General features: G+C 45.6%; 1 protein-coding gene across 3 annotated transcripts in view; it reads right to left on the bottom strand.

The window, feature by feature from the left end:
- Window positions 1-19,685, bottom strand: part of sycp3 (synaptonemal complex protein 3) — a 184,983-nt gene that overhangs the window by 40,695 nt on the left and 124,603 nt on the right. For all 3 annotated transcript variants that reach the window (XM_070858762.1, XM_070858760.1, XM_070858761.1), the window contains one exon: window positions 13,952-14,069. In XM_070858762.1, the coding sequence (XP_070714863.1) occupies window positions 13,952-14,069 (118 nt within the window). The remainder of the gene's footprint in view (window positions 1-13,951; window positions 14,070-19,685) is intronic.

Below are 19,685 nucleotides of genomic sequence, written 5' to 3'. Positions count from 1 at the left end.
AATGTTTCCGATATTGGGGAAGTCCAGAACCAGGGGACACAGTCTAAGGATAAGGGGTAAGCCATTTAGGACTGAGATGATGAGAAACGTCTTCACTCAGAGAGTTGTTAACCTGTGGAATTCCCTACCGCAGAGAATTGTTAATGCCAGTTCATTGGATATATTCAACAGGGAGTTGGATATGCCCTCATGGCTAAAGGGATCAAGGGGTATGGAGAGAAAGCAGGAAAGGGGTACTGAGGTGAATGATTGGCCATAATGTTATTGAATGGTAGTGTAGGCTCGAAGGGCCGGATGACCTATTCCTGCACCTATTTTCTATGTTTCTCTGAACTGCCTCTAAAGCAAGTATATCCTTTCTTAAATATGGAAACCGAAACTACGCAGTATTCCAGGTGTGGCCTCACCAATATCCTGTACACCTGTAGCAAAACTTCCCTGCTTTTATACTCCATCCCCTTTGCAATAAAGGCCAAGATTCCATTGGCCTTCCTGATCACTTGCTATACCTGCATACTAACCTTTTGTGTTTCATGCACCAGGACCCCCCAGGTCCCGCTGTACTGCAGCACTTTGCAATTTGTCTCCATTTAAATAATAACTTACTCTTTCTATCTATCTGTTTTTGTATTTTGTGCTAGTTTTAGTTATTCTTTGCTAGCTTTTAAAAGCTTCCCAATCTTCTGTCCTCCCACTAGTTTTGGCCACTTTGTATGCTCTTGTTTTTAATTGGATACCATCCTTTATTTCTTTAGTTAGCCACAGATAACTATCCTTTCTTTTGCACCCTTTCCTCCTCACTGGAATATATTTTTCTTGAGTTATGAAATAATTGTCCTCTGCTGCTCCCTCCTATTAGGTGCCATCTTGGCCTGCAAAAGAAAGGAACTTGTGTGAGTAAGAGTCCAGCTATATATGTGGAAGATATGCCTGCTGTGGTTGAATAGCTGTGAATGTAGGCAAGGCGTGAGATGAGAATGTGAATTCGAGTAGCTGTACATGTTTGATGGGTGAGTGGTGGGGGTGTGGTGCTTTGCTCAGTGCACACAGACAGAGGTTCAGCTATTGGTATGTAGGAGGTGTGGAAGCATGTACTCACCTTCACCACCCGACTGAGGTCGTTGAACTTCTTGTGGGGTTCGGTCTACAACAGTGCTGGCCGACACCTCCTCAGCCACTTCTTGCCACATCGCCCTGAAGACCTGTGACGATGGCCTCTTCTCAGATGCAAGGAACAGCGATTCCTTCCTTCTCTCCACTGTCCCCACCAATGTCTCCAATGCAACATCATTGAAGCGCTAGGCCCGCTCCCTTACAGCATGATTTGCACCAGCCACCTCACAAAGGTCTCTCAGTAGCTCAGAGGTCTCATTCAAGTGCAGCAATGCTGAAAATGAGCAGCTACAGCTTGATATAACCTCCCCTTTAAGAGCTGGAATCAGCCAGTGTGAAGGATTGAAGGATGATAGCTGAATACAAGTTAGCTGAAACTGCATAACGCTCTGCAATTAGCGCCCCTGCAGTGACCAATGAGGTCATTAGCGCCTCATTTACCAATCCCTTCCTTCCAAGGGTGCTAAGGCCCAATTTAGCTGAAGTTCAGACTCGTTTGTGCCTGGTGCTAACTTTTTAAACTTTTAAAAGTTAGTACCACAAACAGGGCGCTGTCAAATTTCGTGCCCCCACCCTTGATTTCTCAGCAATATTTTTTTTAAGTTCCAAAACAATACAAGTCCCAACTCTTGCAGTACTCTGCAGTAACATCTGTAAGATGGACACGCCCATAATCCAAAGCTTTCTTCATGGAGTCCGTATAGCTAGCTGTATGCTGAGTAGGAATCTTGAGTATCTAGAATGCCTGCCTGATTAATACTTTCTTTTGAAATCAAGTTGGTACAAATGAGATGCCTAAACACTTAAATCAAAACAAAAATCTAGAACGTCGGGACTGTGATGATCCGAAACAAGACAGATGGATGTGGCATGGATGCTGCAACTTCTTGAAGCTGTTCCCATGTGAGTGGAACCTTTTCTTCCATGCTACTCAGATATAACAATAAACAAAATTCTGTTCTGAGTCCCAAATGTTGTACCCTTGGAAGGAACTGAAAAAAAATGCAATAGGCTTCTCCAAAAAAGCATTCAGTGGAGCAGTCAGCCAGGTTCATCAAGGCACTCTGTTTCTGCTACCATTAGATAATAACATATGAAAGATAGGTATAAGAAAAGGCCATTTAGCGTATTCCTCTAAGTATCCTTACTCTCTCGCTACCTCTTCCTTCATAAGAACATAAGAAATAGGAGCAGGAGTAGGCCATACGGCCCCTCGAGCCTGCTTCGCCATTCAATACGATCATGGCTGATCCGATCATGGACTCAGGTCTACTTCCCTGCCTGCTCACCATAACCCCTTATTCCCTTATCGTTTAAAAATATGTCTATTTCTGTCTTAAATTTATTCAGATCTGCATACCTTTATTCAATGTCCCAGCTTCCACAGTTCTCTGAGGCAGCGAATTCCACAGATCCACAACCCTCAGAAAATAAATTTCTCCTCATCTCAGTTTTAAATGGGCGGCCCCTTATTCTAATATTATGCCCTCTAGTTCTAGTCTCCCCTATCAATGGAAACATCCTCTCTGCATCCACCTTGTCAAGCTCCCTCATAATCTTATACGTTTCGATGAGATCACCTCAGTGCTGGGACCCCAGCTATTTACAATATACATCAATGATTTAGTTGAAGGAATTGAATGTAATATCTCCAAGTTTGCAGATGACATAAGCTGGGTGGTGGTGTGATCTGTGAGGAGGATGCTAAGAGGCTGCAGGGTGACTTGGACAGGTTAGGGGAGTGGGCAAATGCATGGCAGATGCAGTATAATGTCGAAAAATGAGAGGTTATCCACTTTGGTGGCAAAAACACGAAGGCAGAATATTATCTGAATGGCGGCAGATTAGGAAAAGGGGATGTGCAACGAGACCTGGGTGTCATGGTACATCAGTCATTGATAGTTGGCATGCAGGTACAGCAGGCGGTGAAGAAAGCAAATGCTATGTTGGCCTTCATAGCTAGGGGATTTGAGTATAGGAGCAGGGAGGTCTTACTGCAGTTGTACAGGGCCTTGGTGAGGCCTCACCTGGAATATTGCGATTAATTTTGGTCTCCTAATCTGAGGAAGGATGTTCTTGCTATTGAGGGAGTGCAGCGAAGGTTCACCAGACTGATTCCCAGGATGGCAGACTGACATATGAGGAGATACTGGATCGACTGGGCCTGTATTCATTAGAGTTTAGAAGGATGAGAGGGGATCTCATAGAAACATATAAAATACTGACGGGACTGGACAGGTTAGATGCGGGAAGAATGTTCCCGATGTTGGGGAAGTCCAGAACCAGGGGACACAGTCCAAGGATAAGGGGTAAGCCATTTAGGACTGAGATGAGGAGAAACTTCTTCACTCAGAGAGTTGTTAACCTGTGGAATTCTCTACCACAGAGAGTTGTTGATGCCAGTTCGTTGGATATATTCAAGAGGGAGTTAGATATGGCCCTTACGGCTAAAGGGATCAAGGGGTATGGAGAGAAAGCAGGAAAGTGGTACTGAGGGAATGATCAGCCATGATCTTATTGAATGGTGGTGCAGGTTCGAAGAGCTGAATGGCCTACTCCTGCACCTATTTTCTATGTTTCATCTCTCATTCTTCTGAATTCCAATGAATAGAGGCCCAACCTACTCATAAGTCAACCCCTTCATCACCGGAATCAATCTTGTGAACCTTCTCTGAACTTCCTTCCTGGTACGATAACTAAAAATTAACAATACTGGTCTGATGCATGTATTGTGAAGCTTTTGCCTAACCTCTTGTTCACCACAGTTTTGGCTATATCTCCCAATATTGTATTGGTCTAGCCACATTCCCAGGCCATTGAAAAAGTTATTTATTTATGTCATATACATCTTTATAGCTAATATATAAACACACATATGTAGCACTTTACATTTGTCAGTGTTAAATTTAATTTGCCGTTTGTTTATCCAATTCGATGATTAATCGAGAACCTCTAATGAATCTTTAACTGCATTCTTTGTCTTTGTTGCTCTCCCTATTTTAGTCATCGATAAAATTGACAAGCTTAGAGTTAGTTTCTGGATCCAGGTAATTTGTGAAGATGAGAAAGAATAGGGACCAGAGATCGGTTTTGTTTCAAACCATAAAAGACTTTTAAAATGTCTTTATGGGAATTCACAGCCTGACGAACTGTGGGAAGTTGAAAATATCTCTATTATCTTCAGAGAAACCTGCTATAGGGTTGTTTCTCTGTACTGGAAGAAATAAATGCTGCCACGAATGTATCAGTGTCACTTCGAAGAGGCCTGCCTGACCCTGATCAGGTGGATCATTTAACTAGAAGCGCAGGTGGAAAGATTATCATTCTCTATCAGAGTTCCTCTATTTCAGAAGTGTATCCTTTATATCAGGAAAACTTGTCTATGCTTTGAAACATTATTTGGGTTAACAGTGTTTAATTGGTAAAGCTAACTCTTTTAAAAAAAAAATCTTCTTTTGTGTCCACGTTAGTGAGAGTTGTGTACAGACCTCCAAACAGTAGCAGTGATGTTGGGGAGGGCATCAAACAGGAAATTAGGGGTGCATGCAATAAAGGTGCAGCAGTTATCATGGGTGACTTTAATATGCATATAGATTGGGCTAACCAAACTGGAAGCAATACGGTGGAGGAGGATTTCCTGGAGTGCATAAGGGATGGTTTTCTAGACCAATATGTCGAGAACCAACTAGGGGGGAGGCCATCTTAGACTGGGTGTTGTGTAATGAGAGAGGATTAATTAGCAATCTCGTTGTGCGAGGCCCCTTGGGGAAGAGTGACCATAATATAGTGGAATTCTACATTAGGATGGAGAATGAAACAGTTAATTCAGAGACCATGGTCCAGAACTTAAAAGAAGGGTAACTTTGAAGGTATGAGGCGTGAATTGGCTAGGATAGATTGGCGAATGATACTTAAGGGGTTGACTGTGGATGGGCAATGGCAGACATTTAGAGACCGCATGGATGAACTACAACAATTGTACATTCCTGTCTGGCGTAAAAATAAAAAAGGGAAGGTGGCTCAACTGTGGCTATCAAGGGAAATCAGGGATAGTATTAAAGCCAAGGAAGTGGCATACAAATTGGCCAGAAATAGCAGTGAACCCGGGGACTGGGAGAAATTTAGAACTCAGCAGAGGAGGACCACGGGTTTGATTAGGGCAGGGAAAATAGAGTACGAGAGGAAGCTTGCAGGGAGCATTAAGACGGACTGCAAAAGTTTCAATAGATATGTAAAGAGAAAAAGGTTAGTAAAGACAAACGTAGGTCCCATGCAGTCAGAATCAGGGAAAGTCATAACGGGGAACAAAGAAATGGCAGACCAATTGAACAAGAACTTTGGTTCGGTATTCACTAAGGAGGACATATACAACCTTCTGGATATAAAAGGGGTCAGAGGGTCTCGTAAGAAGGAGGAACTGAGGGAAATCCTTATTAGTCGGGAAATTGTGTTGGGGAAATTGATGGGATTGAAGGCCGATAAATCCCCAGGGCCTGATGGACTGCATCCCAGAGTACTTAAGGAGGTGGCCTTGGAAATAGCGGATGCATTGACAGTCATTTTCCAACATTCCATAGACTCTGGATCAGTTCCTATGGAGTGGAGGGTAGCCAATGTAACCCCACTTTTTAAAAAAGGAGGGAGAGAGAAAACAGGGAATTATAGACCGGTCAGCCTGACATCAGTAGTGGGTAAAATGATGGAATCAATTATTAAGGATGTCATAGCAGCGCATTTGGAAAGAGGTGACATGATAGGTCCAAGTCAGCATGGATTTGTGAAAGGGAAATCATGCTTGACAAATCTTCTGGAATTTATTGAGGATGTTTCCAGTAGAGTGGACAAGGAAGAACCAGTTGATGTGGTGTATTTGGACTTTCAGAAGGCTTACGACAAGGTCCCACACAAGAGATTAATGTGCAAAGTTAAAGCACATGGGATTGGGGGTAGTGTGCTGACGTGGATTGAGAACTGGTTGGCAGACAGGAAGCAAAGAGTAGGAGTAAATGGGTACTTTTCAGAATGGCAGGCAGTGACTAGTGGGGTACCGCAAGGTTCTGTGCTGGGGCCCCAGCTGTTTACATTGTACATTAATGATTTAGACGAGGGGATTAAATGTAGTATCTCCAAATTTGCGGATGACACTAAGTTGGGTGGCAGTGTGAGCTGCGAGGAGGATGCTATGAGGCTGCAGAGTGACTTGGATAGGTTAGGTGAGTGGGAAAATGCATGGCAGATGAAGTATAATGTGGATAAATGTGAGGTTATCCACTTTGGTGGTAAAAACAGAGAGACAGACTATTATCTGAATGGTAACAGATTAGGAAAAGGTGAGGTGCACCGAGACCTGGGTGTCATGGTACATCAGTCATTGAAGGTTGGCATGCAGGTACAGCAGGCGGTTAAGAAAGCAAATGGCATGTTGGCCTCCATAGCGAGGGGATTTGAGTACAGGGGCAGGGAGGTCTTACTACAGTTGTACAGGGTCTTGGTGAGGCCACACCTGGAGTATTGTGTACAGTTTTGGTCTCCTAACTTGAGGAAGGACATTCTTGCTATTGAGGGAGTGCAGCGAAGGTTCACCAGACTGATTCCCGGGCTGGCGGGACTGACATATCAAGAAAGACTGGATCAACTGGGCTTGTATTCACTGGAGTTCAGAAGAATGAGAGGGGATCTCATAGAAACGTTTAAAATTCTGATGGGTTTAGACAGGTTAGAAGCAGGAAGAATGTTCCCAATGTTGGGGAAGTCCAGAACCAGGGGTCACAGTCTAAGGATAAGGGGTAAGCCATTTAGGACCGAGATGGGGAGAAACTTCTTCACCCAGAGAGTGGTGAACCTGTGGAATTCTCTACCACAGAAAGTTGTTGAGGCCAATTCACTGAATATATTCAAAAAGGAGTTAGATGTAGTCCTTACTATTAGGGGGATCAAGGGGTATGGCGAGAAAGCAGGAATGGGGTACTGAAGTTGCATGTTCAGCCATGAACGCATCAAATGGCGGTGCAGGCTCGAAGGGCCGAATGGCCTACTCCTGCACCTATTTTCTATGTTTCTATGTCAGTACAAAGCAAACATTGAGGCCCAGTAACGAGGTTTCTTTAGTGAATCTCCATTTTGACAGGCAGCCCTCAAGTAAGATTTGCAGCAGATTCCGTGAATATCCAATTTCATGTATAATCGTCATGATCACAAGTAACGATCCAAAGTAAATGTGCTACTGGCAAGACCCAAAGAGTTTAGAGATCTTTTATTGTTCTGAGGCACATTCTGTATATAAAAGAGAAACATTGAGAATTTTCTATCTGCTGCTGTTTTGACTAGTGCTCCTGTTGGTTTTATTCTTAAGGTTGATTTGCAGCTGTTCTCTGGGATATATGGCCTGTCAGTGTGGTATATGTCAGTCAGAGAACTGGAATTACAGTTCCAGCGTACAAACAGTAACTGGCGCACTACCTCTCCCATTACCTGCACAGAAGGTTATGCTCAGTTCACAAGAGGCTTAGCTTTGCCTGTGGAATTGTTGCTTTAGAAACATAGAAACATAGAAAATAGGTGCAGGAGTAGGCCATTCGGCCCTTCGAGCCTGCACCGCCATTCAATGAGTTCACGGCTGAACATGCAATTTCAGTACCCCATTCCTGATTTCTTGCCATACCCCTTGATCCCCCTAATAGTAAGGACGACATCTAACTCCTTTTTGAATATATTTAGTGAATTGGCCTCAACAACTTTCTGTGGTAGAGAATTCCACAGGTTCACCACTCTCTGGATGAAGAAGTTTCTCCTCATCTCGGTCCTAAATAGCTTACCCCTTATCCTTAGACTGTTCTGGACTTCCCCAACATTGGGAACATTCTTCCTGCATCTAACCTGTCTAAACCCGTCAGAACTTTAAACGTTTCTATGAGATCCCCTCTCATTCTTCTGAACTCCAGTGAATACAAGCCCAGTTGATCCAGTCTTTCTTGATATGTCAGACCTGCCATCCCGGGAATCAGTCTGGTGAACCTTCGCTGCACTCCCTCAATAGCAAGAATGTCCTTCCTCAGGTTAGGAGACCAAAACTGTACACAATACTCCAAGTGTGGCCTCACCAAGGCCCTGTACAACTGTAGTAACACCTCCCTGACCCTGTACTCAAATCCCCTCGCTATGAAGGCCAACATGCCATTTGTTTTCTTAACCGCCTGCTGTACCTGCATGCCAACCTTCAATGACTGATGTACCATAACACCCAGGTCTCGTTGCACCTTATCTGAATGGTAACAGATTAGGAAAAGGTAATAGTCTGTCTCTCTGTTTTTACCACCAAAGTGGATAACCTCACATTTATCCACATTATACTTCATCTGCCATGCATTTTCCCACTCACCTAACCTATCCAAGTCACTCTGCAGCCTCATAGCATCCTCCTCGCAGCTCACACTGCCACCCAACTTAGTGTCATCCGCAAATTTGGAGATACTACATTTAATCCCCTCGTCTAAATCATTAATGTACAGTGTAAACAGCTGGGGCCCCAGCACAGAACCTTGCGGTACCCCACTAGTCACTGCCTGCCATTCTGAAAAGTACCCATTTACTCCTGCTCTTTGCTTCCTGTCTGCCAACCAGTTCTCAATCCACGTCAGCACACTACCCCCAATCCCATGTGCTTTAACTTTGCACATTAATCTCTTGTGTGGGACCTTGTCGAAAGCCTTCTGAAAGTCCAAATACACCACATCAACTGGTTCTCCCTTGTCTACGCTACTGGAAACATCCTCAAAAAATTCCAGAAGATTTGTCAAGCATGATTTCCCTTTCAAAAATCCATGCTGACTTGGACCTATCATGTCACCTCTTTCCAAATGCGCTGCTATGACATCCTTAATAATTGATTCCATCATTTTATCCACTACCGATGTGAGGCTGACTGGTCTGGCCTGGGCACGAGAAAAGATATCTGGAGACGCACACCCAAAGTGTAGCGGTCGCATCAAATATTAGTGCTTCTTGGGATAGGAATTATTATTTGAACTGGTCTTGTGCGTTTAATCTTTCAAATGGTGTTATTTTTCTGGGTGGTCCCAGAAGCCAGGCTTGGTGAATCCCACGTTTCCTTCAGGAGGCCAGCAGCAAGAGAACCAGCAATACGCACGTTCCTGTACGCTCTGTACAAAAGCAACTCTGGCACAGAGAGACGAGGTTGGACACCAGAATTTGGGCTTATGTACAGGGCTGGTGAGACACTGAGCTCTCAAATTCTCCCTGAGGTTAGGTTCCATTTGAGGGACTCGGCTCATGATGGATTTGATTTCCTCAGCACTCTCACTGATCTGACGGTCAAATATGACAATCTCAACACCATCCAGAGTGCAAAAAATCATGAGACAAATCACCAAAAACTCAGAACTTTGCAGTTTAAAAAAAAATCATGAGATTTCTGGGCTGCCAAGTGACGAAAATGCCAACCGTTTCCCCTTTAGATAGAGTAGAGAAAAGAAAATGTCTGCGATTTCCCCATTCTCTCGGGTCCGGTGGGGAGTCCCGACCTCGCTGCTGGCTCCAGCCCTGTGTGCAGAACGATTTTACGTTGATTGGGCTTGTTAAGCCTGCCCAGCATGTTTGATGGCAAATTGAAGGAAGCGGGTCTGATGACATCACTTGATGACGCATCATCAGCTTGTTTCCTTAAAGGGACCACGCGCAAATTGATTTTCAGTTGTGCTATCAGTGTTCTACAGCACTGAGGTGCTGCAAACACTGACAAGCACTGCAGGCTGCACCCAGGTTCTCCCATAACTCCCTCCATATGCTTATGGAGGGAGTCACAGCACACAGGGAGGTTCTCTTCCGTTCCAATGGGTGGAAGAGACCTCCTCAGGAGACCAGCAGTCTGGTTGTACATTGCACAGCAGAGATGTTGTCAGGAGGACCAGGTTGCAGTGGCGCAAACCTTTCAATGGTCCCTGTAGATCTCGAAATGTTACTGCAAAGCCACACTCAACCTCATCCTGCTGTGCCACTCATTACATCCGCATCACTCTGCCTTCCCTACTCTACCTACTCCTGCACATCCTTACTCGCACCAACTTACCTTGCACCTCCATCCATCCCTCTCCATCTACATCATTACTTCCCCATCTCACTAGCCACCCCTCACACTCACCCTCATCCTAGTCCAATCAAATCAACTAACAACACACGAGTAGGCACTTGTGTGTTTTAGCTAATGTTCATGTGAAGTTTCTGTTAATGTGCTGTCAAACATTAAATCTTTATTTTCAACGCACTGTGTTCTTGGACAGATTTGTGTGTACCTTTGGAAGTTGCAGTGAATGATGAGACATAACGGTACACCACGCCCCCCCCCCCCCGCAATGGTGATGAGTGTGAAAAGATTGGCTTGGCGATATTGTAGGAATGCTTTATGGTATTGGTGTGGCATGGTGCCAACTTGGCACATCATGTGGCAGCCAGGGTGTAGTGTCAAGTGAAGTAAATCTGACCATGGTGAGGCCTCCCAGGCGGCAGTATGGTGTGGTGCTGATGCCTGGTGCAGCATCAGTTGATTGTGGAGAAGGTTAGTGTTGTTGTTGGTACTGCTGGCGTACCTGGTGCTGCTGGTGTTGGGGCTGATCGTGGTGGGATTCTGAGGACCAGGGTAAGATAGTTTCAAAAGCACCGATGCTGGTGTAATAGATGGCAGGTAAACTTGAGATGACAAAAGCAATCTATCAATGGTGAGAGAGTTTGTTCCATGAGGTAACACTGGATACAGAGTTTAATCCAAACACTTCCAACTTGCATAAAGCTCAGTCTGTCTTTCAAATGCAGTAAGCATGGAGGTTGGAAAATAAACAGCTGTGAGATGGGAGCTTTTATAACACATTTGCAGCTGTCAAGTAAAGAGATGATTTCATGGTAACACAACTCCCAATCTCCTTACCTGACGTGATTCCCAAGCAGTGTGGACCATGTGGGCGACCTTGTAAAATGTAACGGTGAGTTCAAAATACTTTTTAACTAGGTCATAATGACATGAATTGCATCCCCCGCCGCTGTGTCGGGTCTGTTCAGCGCTGACAGACCCAACATCTGGGAAAGGCGTATGGCGGTGGGTTGACAGTGTGTTCCCGACCCGCTGTCAAAAACTTTTTTTCCCCCCACCTGACCTGTTACCAAATGCGCCCGCTGACCTCCCGGAAAATTCCTCCCAAAGTCTCCAGCGATGACAGGTGAGAATGTGAGAGAACTAAACACAACAGAGGATGGGAGGTGAAGCAGAAATGGCGAAGGACAAAACAGGAGAGATGAGCCAGAGATGGCAGAGCTCACTAATGCTTCTGGCTGGATCGACCAATGAGCATTGACACCAGATGTTTTCCAAAGCTCTGAGCCTGATAAACTCAAACAGATGAATGCAGTGCAATGGACAGGAAATGGCAATGACTGATCAGACTTCCGGTCTCGTTTACTTCTTCTCACACCGGCAGAGTCAGAGTACTCAGAGAATGGGAAATCAGCAGTTCTGCATTCAACGGCACTAGGTGGGCTACCACAAGATTTATATCAGGAGGGCTTGGCCATAGTGAAGGTGCGGCAATACGCTTGCGAGAGGGAGAGAAATCATGATGTAGCAAGCATTTTTTTCCAGGTCACTTGGTCTTCAATATACATAAGCTGGTTGGAGGGCAAAACTGATAGATTAATGGGACTATTTTTCCAGGCTCTCTTCCTAAAGCAGACGATCAGGAATGTCCTCTTAATGGACCTTCCAGAAGTATAACGTTGCCGTGGTCAATACCTGTACATACGCGGAGCTCAGTTTAATCCTAGATGCTGGAAATGTTTCAAAACACATGGACCCAATGGTTTGACTCTGATTTGCGGTATTTCTGGTAGCCTTCCCATAGCCCACCAATATCTTCGTCAAAAATATTACATTATCCCTTCAATTCTGGGACCAGGATTTCAAGCCAACCCAGACTGAGTGGCGGGAGGGAGATTCACAGCACAAATATGCCCACAATTCCAGTCAAATTGGATATCCGAGACACCATAAAGCGAACCGATTTGGAAAATTCATACTGGTGCAATCGGGGATGGGATGAGGGGAGAGGAAGACTTACATGTAGTACTACCGTGAATTGTCATCCAACTCAATGTACAGAATCATTCTGCTGAGGGCTAAAGTTGGGATTTAAGGACAATGTTGTCAGAGTAAAGAGAGGTTTACATACACTACAATGGAGAGTGTGAAAAATACAAATGTTCCCAGTATTAACAATATGAATTTTGATCAGAACACAAAAAAGTCATTACTGGAAATGGGAGAACATTTCTCCAAAAACATCTGTTATCTGATAGGCAAATTATCAAATGGAAGCTATGGGACAGAATAGCATAACAGAGGTGAGAGGTGGAAGGTTCATTTGGTAAGCTAGTCAGATCAGCTCGACCACACGTATCGTCACAACGTGCAAAAACCATGATTTTCTCAAACAATAAATAAGGCCATCTGAACCATTTCAGATTTTACTGCTTGTCATTTCTGCAAGTGTTTGGAGAAAAGAGGAAATGAAAGGCAAGGGTAGAGGAAACTGCTACTTATCGAGAAAGTCAAGTCTGTCAGGAACCTGTAATCTTTTTCAGATAATCCCATGGAGTCCACATTTACGAGGGCGCATTGCTCTCCAGATGAAGAAATTGTCAAATCACCAACTGGTGACTGTTCTTATTTTATTGGAGGAGGGACAGTTAATTTTGGGTTGTGTTGACTTCAAGAGGCCCTGCCTGGTGACAAGAGATGACAACCAAGCTAATGTGTCTGTGTCAGACATGGAAATCCTCTACCTGAGCTAAGTTAGTCTGCAGTACTCTTGGTTGGCCTGGCCTGACTAGCTCGTTAATGCAACCTGGAGGGGTACATCTCTCACTGGTACTCAGATTCTTCCCACTCTGCTTCAGGTGAGCCTGCTAGCCAGTGTTCTAATAGATAAGGTGGTCCTAGCTCACATGCAGTGCAAAGCTTACCAGAGTTCTGTGCTGGTAAGTGGTATTCGCTGAGACGGTTAATTCCCAACATTATCCTTATGCAAACTTTGGGGGGAGGTGGCAGACCTAAACTTTGGCTATTGCCCACCTGCACCAAGTTTTTATGAATTTAGGTAAATGGTCTTACAAGGCAAGTCTGGGACTTCCATAGGAGGCAAGCAGAAGCTTTGCTTCTGTGGATTTCTTAATAGTTTGGTTTGGAAGCTGTTAAACATGATGAATTTCTATGAATGTCATATCAAGCTGACAAAAAAACTTGTATCAGTTAGAAAGCACATTCTTCTCTTCTTCTTAGGCAGTGCCTCGGAGTCGAGGATGACTTGCTTCCACACTAAAAATGAGTTCTCAGGTGACTGATGAGTCCGATGCGGGACCTACAGTCTCTATCACAGGTGGGGCAGACGGTGGTTGAAGGGACGTTGATTGAACGGACGGGTGGGTGGGGTGTTTGAGTTGTCGTGCGCTCCTTCCGCTGGGTCTCCACTTGCTCCCGGCGAAGGGAGTCGAGGTGTTTTGCGCCTTCCCGGATGCTTCCCCAAAAGCACATTACAATCGCGCTGAATCGTGGAAATGTCTGGCTTGGGTTAGAGTCTCTTTAGGTTCAGAACTGCGAGACAGAACACTGAAAACTGCAGGATATGCCACCATAATCCCTGCACAGAATAAGTCCTTAACATGAGTGTCATCAACAAGAAATATGGGCAATTATCTTTATCAAACCACATTTTGCATGCATTAGCACTTTTTATATAAATGTGCAGAATGAAATAAACTAATGGGTACTCTGCATTACCTTTCATCTTGTTGCACTTTCCACACCTGCTCTATCTTTTGGTTGCTGGTCTTTAATGAAGATTTGGTGTACACCTCCAGTCGTTTTTTCTTAGCCAAGATAGCCTTATTAATATCAGCTGCACATGAATTAACAGGAAATGAGGAGACTTACGAAACTGACCTGTCTACTATTACACTTTAATTTCTTAGTGTTGAACCCCCGACCCGAGCTGAAAGTCCCTCTGCTTGTGAATACGCCTCAATTCTTTGAGTCGCATGTCAATATCAGCATTCTGCTCATGTCACGGCCAAGGGTAGAACATAAGAACATAAGAAGAACATAAGAAATAGGAGCTGGAGTAGGCCATACCGCCCCTCGAACCTGCTCCACCATTCAATAAGATCATGGCTGATCTGATGATGGACTCAGCTCCACTTCCCTGCCTGCTCCCCATAACCCTTTATTCCCTTATCGTCCTATTTCTGTCTTAAATTTATTCAATGTCCCAGCTTCCACAGCTCTCTGAGGCAGTGAATTCCACAGATTTACAACCCTCAGAGAAGAAATTTCTCATCTCTGTTTTAAATGGGCGGCCCCTTATTCTAAAATCATGCCCCCTAGTTCTAGTCTCCCCCATCTGTGGAAACATCCTCTCTTGATCCATCTTGTCAAGCCCCCTCATAATTTTATACGTTTCGATAAGATCACCTCTCATTCTTCTGAATTCTAATGAGTAGAGGCCCAACCTACTCAACCTTTCCTCATAAGTCAACCCCCTCATCCCCGGAATCAACCTAGTGAACCTTCTCTGAACTGCCTCCAAAGCAAGTATATCCTTTCGTAAATATGGAAACCAAAACTGCACGCAGTATTCCAGGTGTGGCCTCACCAATGCCTTATATAGCTGTAGCAAGACTTCGCTGCTTTTATACTCCAACCCTTTGCAATAAAGGCCAAGATTCCATTGGCCTTCCTGATCACTTGCTGTACCTGCATACAATCCTTTTGTGTTTCATTCACAAGTACCCCCAGGTCCCGCTGTACTGCAGCACTTTGCAATCTTTCACCATTTAAATAATAACTTGCTTTTTGATTTTTTTTCTGCCAAAGTGCATGACCTCACACTTTCCAACATTATACTCCATCTGCCCAATTTTTGCTCACTCACTTAACCTGCCTATGTCCTTTTGCAGATTTTTTGTGTCCTCCTCACATATTGCTTTTCCTCCCATCTTTGTATCATCAGCAAACTTGGCTACATTACACTCAGTCCCTTCTTCCAAGTCGTTAATATAGATTATAAATAGTTGGGGTCCCAGAACTGATACCTGCGGCACCCCACTAGTTACTGGTTGCCAACCAAAGAATGAACCATTTATCCCGACTCTCTGTTTTCTGTTAGTTAGCCAATCCTCTATCCATGCTAATATATTACCCCCAACCCCGTGAACTTTTATCTTGTGCCGTATCCTTTTATGTAGCACCTTGTCAAATGCCTTCTGGAAGTCCAAATACATTCACTGGTTCCCCTTTATCCACCCTGTAGATATTACTCTATTTTGTATGCCTTATTTCCCAGTTCATTACTTGGTTCAGAGGAATGGTAGGGGACCTCCCATACACAGAAGAACACAGAAACAGGTCACTCAGCCCAATCAGTCTGTGCCAGTATTTACCCTCCACACAGGCAAATAGTTCTAATCACATTTACTCACCCTGTTCCTGTTATATATGTAAACCTGTAAATACCTTGTTTAACCACCAGAGGGCTCATCCCCTAGAGTCCCAAGGGATCCCACAATCTGTACTTAAGGAGGCCTCACAGGCTGGAGAGGCACTCTGGAGACCTGTAATAAAGGACTAAAGTCACACTTTACTTTGAGCTCACAGTATCGAGTCAGACTCTTTATTCATACATAATAACTGGCGACGAGATACAGATGACGAACCCCACCGTAACGATGCAGAGAACAGTGGGCATCCTGGAGAAATTTTCGGAGGGAGATGATTGGGAAACCTTCGTGGAGCGACTCGACCAATACTTCGTGGCCAACGAGCTGGAAGGAGAAGCGAACGCTGCTAAACGAAGGGCAATTCTCCTCACCGTTTGCAGGGCACCAACGTATGGCCTCATGAAAAATCTGCTTGCTCCAGCAAAAACCACAGAGAAATTGTATGATGACTTGTGCGCACTGGTCCGGGAGCATCTTAACCCGAAGGAAAGCATTCTGATGGCGAGGTACCAGTTCTACACGTACAAGAGGTCTGAAGGCCAGGAAGTGGCGAACTATGTCGCTGAGCTAAGACGCCTTGCAGGACATTGCGAATTTGAAGGACATTTGGAGCACATGCTCAGGGACTTCTTTGTACTTGGCATTGGCCATGAAACCATACTTCGCAAACTTTTGACTGTAGAGACCCCAACCATAGCGATAGCCCAGGCGTTCATCGCCACCAATGATAGTACCAAGCAAACATCTCAGCATACGAGTGCTGCTACAAGTACTGTGAACAAAGTAATGTTGTTTTCAAATCGTAACGTACAGGCCTCACATGCCTGCAGCTGCACGTCCGCAGATGTCTCAGAGTCCACCATCAAGGGTGGTGAATGCTAGGCCATTAACACCTTGTTGGCGCTCCGGAGGTGATCATCGTTTCCATTTATGCCGCTTCAAAGGATACGTCTGCAAGGGCTGTGGAACAATGGGACATCTCCAACGCATGTGCAGGTGAGCTGCAAACCCTGCAAACCATCATGCTGCAGAGGAGGACAGATCCACGGCGGATCACGGTGAACCAGAGCCTCAGACCGAGGAGGCAGAGGTATATGGGGTGCACACATTTACCAGAAAGTGTCCCCCGATAATGCTGAAGGTTGAATTAAATGGATTCCCGGTGTCAATGGAGCTGGACACGGGCATGAGCCAGTCCATTATGAGCAAAAAGATGTTCGAAAAATTGTGGTGCAGCAAGGCCTCAAGGCAAGTCCTGACTCCCATTTGCATTAAACTGAGAACTTACACAGAGGAACTGATCCCCGTAATCAGCAGTGCTACTGTAAAGGTCTCCGACGATGGAACGGTGCACAAGTTACCACTCTGGGTGGTACCGGGCGATGACCCCACACTGCTCGGCAGGAGCTGGCTGGGGAAGATACGCTGGAATTGGGACGACGTCTGAGTGCTCTCTTCCATCGACGACACTTCGTGTGCCCAGGTCCTAAACCAGGCATCGGGAAGTTCCAAGGAGCAAAAGTGCAGATCCACCTAATTCCGGGGGCGTGACCCATCCATCATAAGGCGAGAGCAGTACCGTACATAATGAGAGGGTGGAGATTGAGCTGGACTGGCTTCAACGAGAGGGCAACATTTCGCTGATCGAATTCAACGAGTGGGCCAATCCGATTGTTCCAGTCCTCAAGGGAGACGGCACCATCAGAATCTGTGGTGATTATAAAGTAACTATCAATTGTTTCTCCCTGCAGGATCAATATCCACTACCAAAGCCAGATGACCTTTTTGCGACGCTGGCAGGAGGAAAGACGTTCACGAAGCTGGACTTGATCTCGGCCTACATGACGCAGGAGCTGGAGGAATCATCGAAGGGCCTTGTTGTTTATCTGTAAAGCATGCACTCCCATGTTCCGCCACCAGGGAGTGCATCTCCTGAAGGCCCAAGGGATCCCAGTATCCCTTGGGAGCACTGTATATAAGCCAGCCCCTAAGGCCTGTTCCTCACTCTGGAGTGTCTTAATAAAGACTGAGGTCGCTGTTACTTTAACCTCCCTGTGTGCAGTCTCACCTGTGTTAGGAACACAATAACTGGTGACGAGTATACGAATCCAACGCAAAGCTGCAGCAAACTGTGGGCATCCTGGAGAAGTTCTCGGAGGGTGAGGACTGGGAAGCCTATGTCGAACGGCTAGACCAGTACTTTGTAGCCAACGAGCTGGACGGAGAAGGAAGCGCTGCAAAAAGGAGAGCGGTCCTCCTCACGGTCTGTGGGGCACCAACCTACAGCCTCATGAAGAATCTTCTGGCTCCGTTGAAACCCACACATAAGTTGTATGAGGAGCTGTGTACACTGGTTCGGGAGCATCTTAACCTGAGGGAGAGCGTGCTGATGGCGAGGTATCGGTTCTACACGTGCCAGCGATCTGAAGGTCAGGAAGTGGCGAGCTACATCGCTGAGCTAAGGCGACTTGCAGGACAATGTGAGTTTGATGGCTACCTGGAGCAAATGCTCAGAGACTTTTTTGCACTGGGCATTGGCCACGAGACCATCCTACGAAAACTCTTGACTGCAGAGACACCGACTCTCAGTAAGGCCATTGCGATAGCACAGGCGTTTATGTCCACCAGTGATAACACCAAACAAATCTCTCAGCACACAAGTGCTAGCAATATTCATAAATTAACTGGAACCGTGTTTGCGAGCAGAAATGTACAGGGCAGAAACCACGAGTCTGCAACTGCCAGCAGGCCTCAGGTGACCCAGATGTGTCCGCAACAAAGGATGAATGCAAGGCAATTCACACCTTGTTGGCGTTGTGGAGGCTTCCATTCAGCCTATTCATGTCGCTTTAAAGGGTATGTTTGCAAGAGCTGTGGAACAATGGGGCACCTCCAATGAGCTTGCAGACGAGTTAGAAGCTCTGCAAAACCTACTAACCACCACGTGGCAGAGGAAGGTCGGTCCATGGTGGATCAAAACAATTTCAAGCCTCAGAGAGAGGAGGCAGATGCTGAAGTACACGGGGTGCACACATTTTCGACGAAATGTCCACCTATAATGCAAAATGTAAAATTGAATGGCTTACCCGTAACCATGGAACTGGACACTGGCGCTAGCCAATCCATCATGAGTTAAAAGATGTTTGAGAGATTGTGGTGCAAAAAGGCACTCAGACCAGCCCTGAGCCGCATCCACACGAAACTGAGAACGTATACCCACGAGCTTATCATTGTCCTGGGCAGCGCCATAGTTAAGGTCCACCTACGAGGGCACAGTGCACGAAGTGCTACTCTGGATTGTCCCGGGCGATGGCCCCACACTGCTTGGAAGGAGCTGGTTGGGCAAAATCCACTGGAACTAGGATGACATCCGAGCACTATCACATGTCGATGAGGCCTCATGTACCCAGGTTCTTAACAAATTTCCTTCCCTTTTTGAGTCAGGCATTGGAAACTTTTCCGGGGCCAAGGTGCAGATCCACTTGGTCCCAGAGGCACGACCCATTCACCACAAGGCGCGAGCGGTACCTCATATGATGAGGGAGAGAGTGGAAATTGAGCTGGACAGGCTGCAACGCGAGGGCATCATCTCCCCAGTGGAATTCAGCGAGTGGGCCAGCCCGATTATTCCAGTGCTCAAAAGTAATGGCACGGTCAGGATTTGCAGCGATTATAAAGTAACTATTAATCGTTTCTCGTTACAGGACCAATACCCGCTTCCTAAGGCAGACGACCTATTTGCAATGCTGGCAGGAGACATGACGTTCACAAAGCTTGACCTGACTTCGGCCTACATGACACAGGAGCTGAAGGAGGCTTCGAAGGGCCTCACCTGCATCAACACGCACAAGGGACTGTTCATTGACAACAGATGCCCGTTTGGAATTCGGTCGGCTGCAGCGATCTTTCAGAGAAACATGGAGAGCCTACTCAAGTCGGTACCACGCACGGTGGTTTTTCAGGACGACATATTGGTCACGGGTCGTGACACCGTTGAACACCTACAAAACCTGGAGGAG

This window comes from Pristiophorus japonicus, chromosome 17 (genome assembly GCF_044704955.1).
Source record: "Pristiophorus japonicus isolate sPriJap1 chromosome 17, sPriJap1.hap1, whole genome shotgun sequence".
In the NCBI taxonomy this organism is placed as follows: Eukaryota; Metazoa; Chordata; class Chondrichthyes; family Pristiophoridae; genus Pristiophorus; species Pristiophorus japonicus.
This window is presented reverse-complemented; position numbering and strand designations above follow the sequence as displayed.